Genomic DNA, 3,535 nt, shown 5'->3' with positions numbered 1-3,535 from the left:
TATGTGTTATATTGATCAATAATATGGAACTTAAACGAAATTGTTCTGCCTAAAGAAACAATAATATCATATACATACAATATTTTAATATAAATACTAAAGTGATATTTAAACCATTGAATCTTTAATAATACATACCGAATAGCATAGACGTATGTTCACTATAATATGTGCATTAAAATCGTGTAACGGTAATTTGGTTACAAAATATATATGGGTAGTTGCATTTGAGTAAGAATACTACTTCAGCATACTGGACAGTGTTTAATATTTAATTTGTATAGCATAATATCAATAATACTGTCCATACGAAAATGATTTTAATTTAAGTACTCGACAGGTTTTAAGAAAACAATGTAAACTATGGTGATTTTTACTTGTTACAAAATATGAAATTGAACACATTACACTTGTAGTAAACGTTTATCATATGTTTTTTTTTAATTAATTAAACCAGAAGTGCGTTACTGTAACACAATTACATTCCAATTAGTATACGATGACATTCGTGACAAAAACAGTTATTAATTCTAACACCATGGCAGCGAATTCGTTGTCTAGACACGGGCGTAGGAAACAGAACCTGTATCAATATTCGGTAAGCCAATATAGTGCACATTTCAACACTTCAGTTTACTTAAGGCAATGCAGTTGTTTTTGAGGCAAAAGTGTGCATGTAGTTATAGGCCATTGATTTTAGAACATCTGTACATTCAGCTTGGTTTAGGCATACAGTATATCATATTGGTACATACATACAATAATATTACGTTGTATGAGATGACCAGCCGGCACACAAAAACTTAATTTGTGAAACAAGAACTTTTACATACACAGTAACACTTAAATGTTCAGTTGTTTTTAATCCAAAAGAGTTGGAACATGTGTGAGTGTTACTTGCAATTGGTCATTCCGTACATGCGACGAGACATATGACCCTCTGCCATTCGGGCCACCTTTCATCCTACAAAACAAACTAATAAACGTATTTCTAAATTCTTGACTCATAGAGCAGTACAGGACGAAGTTGATACCGCTGTTTACCAAAGCAATAATGTCCATCGTGTCCCCAAGCGGAATATACACTTTCTCAAAAAAGTGTTGCTTAACGATGCAGCCCAAGATCAGTATTCCTTGTGGCAACTCGGTTATGAGAAAAAGCACAAACACCATCAGTAGCATGGTCGTTGTTCTGGATTTTTGGCGGCCTCTCGAAGATGGGCGTAAAGGGGTCCCATTTGCAGCGGTACCCGTGTTTTGAATACGAGAGGTATTCAATGTAACAAGCAGCAGTGTCCCAAAGATTATTATAAGGAGACAAGGGACTAGTTTTGCTAAAATACTGTACAGCAATAGTTGCGCAAGAATTATAGGTTCTTCGTTTCCAGAACCTATATTGGATCTCTCGAAAACATACATCACTTCGCCCGAACCTCGTTGATATTCAATAAGTTTGTGACTCAAATAGTTCGGTATCATAACCAAGATCGAAGCCAATACGACCACACCCACTACGATTCTAGCTCTTATTAATCGTCTTATCCTCGTTATCGTCCCTTGTGCCGGCGAGTGAATGTAACTGTGCCGAAATATTGCCATGGCAACAGCGAGCCAAATGGATATCGTGTGGGCCGTGGCGGAGACGTTGAGATATACCAACAAAAAGTTCATCCAGGCCCAACTGTTTTTCTGCGGTGAAATGGAATTCGCTGGGTACTCGCAGTAGAAATGTACTGCAAACGGGACGTACGACACCATGGTGGCCATGTCAAAAACTGCCAGCCAGGTTAGCATGCAGTTTATGGGTGTTTGCATGTTCTTTCTTGTAAGGACAACGATATTTAATAAATTTAGAGGTATTCCAATCGCACATATGACGAGGCTAACGTATCCATGAACCATACTGTACGCCTCGCTGTATCTGTCCAAAATACCATCCGACCATCTTCTGGTAGTATTCAGGATAGTCATATTCGTCTTTAATGTTGTATTGAAATCAACAAGTTCGGGATTAATCTCCAAGGTTATATTTGCGAGTAAAGGCATATCTTAGGCGGTATATCTAGAACAGGTCTTTACCAACTTTATCGAAATCCCACTTAAATAATTAAAGTTAATTAATCACAACTAAAGCGGCATTGCTTGACCCTGAAAGATAAAATATATAACATAATGTACATAATCGAAGACTTTAGCGATGTTTCACATTAATGACTTTTAAAAGAATTAAGTATTCTGAATAGCTTAACACGCAGCCAAACAATTAATCGCAATAATCATTAAAATTTACAGTCCGTTTCACCAAACTAAATATTAATTAGTGTGTATTGACAGGAATGCCATCCTCTTTTTTGAAATGCGGTGTAAAATATTAACACACTTAAACATATTTTAAAGCTATTTATCTTAAGTGAAACGGATTTAATAAAATTTTATAAAATATGAAACAAAGAAATTTGTTAAAGTCAGTTTGCTTAAATTGCGAACATTAATATTAAACCGTTATTATACAGTTTGTGTATATCTTAAATGGTTTGCACGTACAAGTGCAATCTATTGACCTCAGCAGATCTTATTATGACAGAATTACCATTTTATACATACTTGTCCTACATATGTCAATCATCGTGAAATGCATTTAATATAATAGACATCTTAAAAAATCGCAACCGCATTTACTCGTTTAGAACATTTCTTATATATATATATATATACTTCATGTCATATCAATTACATCACTTAAATACATTTCATCCGAGTCCGTATACTCACACGACGTAGTTCACTTTATTATTTATCCTATACGTGTCGATTAACTTATACAAACATCACTTCCTCACTGATGTTATCTTAGTGTTCGGCGAATAGCTCTATGCATATACTACGCCCGAACGCTCCAGTATCGCAATCTTCAATACTGCAAGAATCACCGTAGACCGACCTGCAATCGGGACTGGCAGTGAATAAAATGCCTCTAAATCGTCAGCTGCCAATGACTGCTCTCGCACCATCGTGAGGAACTGCAACCGGGTCAAATTAATATTTAGAACACAGAGGTTGCGAATCTGGCTTTTAAATGCATACCACTGATGTTCATGTAATAACTAGAATACAGAATAAATACTTATATGTTTCATGACACTGTTTTATTAACAAGATTGCAGTGAAATGATAAATATCGAGGTTTCATTTAGCTTAAGTAATTATATGATGACAGAAGATAACATAGTATTATAGCATGATCAAATTATGATAAAATCATAATTAACCAACTAAAACCTTTGGATTATGGGTGACACTAACAGTACGTATAATATAATTTTTTTTTAAGAAATAAATACATTCGTGTTGTATAGAAGAATTGAGTATCGGTGTGAGACACCGGCTTTATAAATGTGCTTCAAGGGCTGGTACCTATTAGACTGTGCTTTCTGCACAGGTTTAAACATGTTGACAAATTTCGCCAAGCCTGGATTTTTGTTTAGAAGAAAGCTAAATTAAGCGAAAATGCCATCCAACCGTTAAGTTTAGTCCC

General features: G+C 35.2%; 1 protein-coding gene across 1 annotated transcript; it reads right to left on the bottom strand.

Annotated features, from left to right (window-relative positions):
- Positions 1-861: 861 nt before the first annotated feature.
- On the bottom strand, positions 862-1,971 carry LOC127840443 (G-protein coupled receptor dmsr-1-like). The gene has a single exon (XM_052368859.1). The coding sequence runs from the start codon at positions 1,969-1,971 to the stop codon at positions 862-864; it is 1,110 nt and encodes a 369-aa protein (XP_052224819.1).
- Between the last annotated feature and the right edge of the window lie 1,564 nt (positions 1,972-3,535).

This window comes from Dreissena polymorpha, chromosome 8, assembly GCF_020536995.1.
Source record: "Dreissena polymorpha isolate Duluth1 chromosome 8, UMN_Dpol_1.0, whole genome shotgun sequence".
Classification (NCBI taxonomy): domain Eukaryota; kingdom Metazoa; phylum Mollusca; class Bivalvia; order Myida; family Dreissenidae; genus Dreissena; species Dreissena polymorpha.
This window is presented reverse-complemented; position numbering and strand designations above follow the sequence as displayed.

Coding starts and splice junctions, on each gene's coding strand:
- LOC127840443 (XM_052368859.1), bottom strand. CDS start 1,971: ATGACTATCCTGAATACTACCAGAAGATGGTCGGATGGTATTTTGGAC.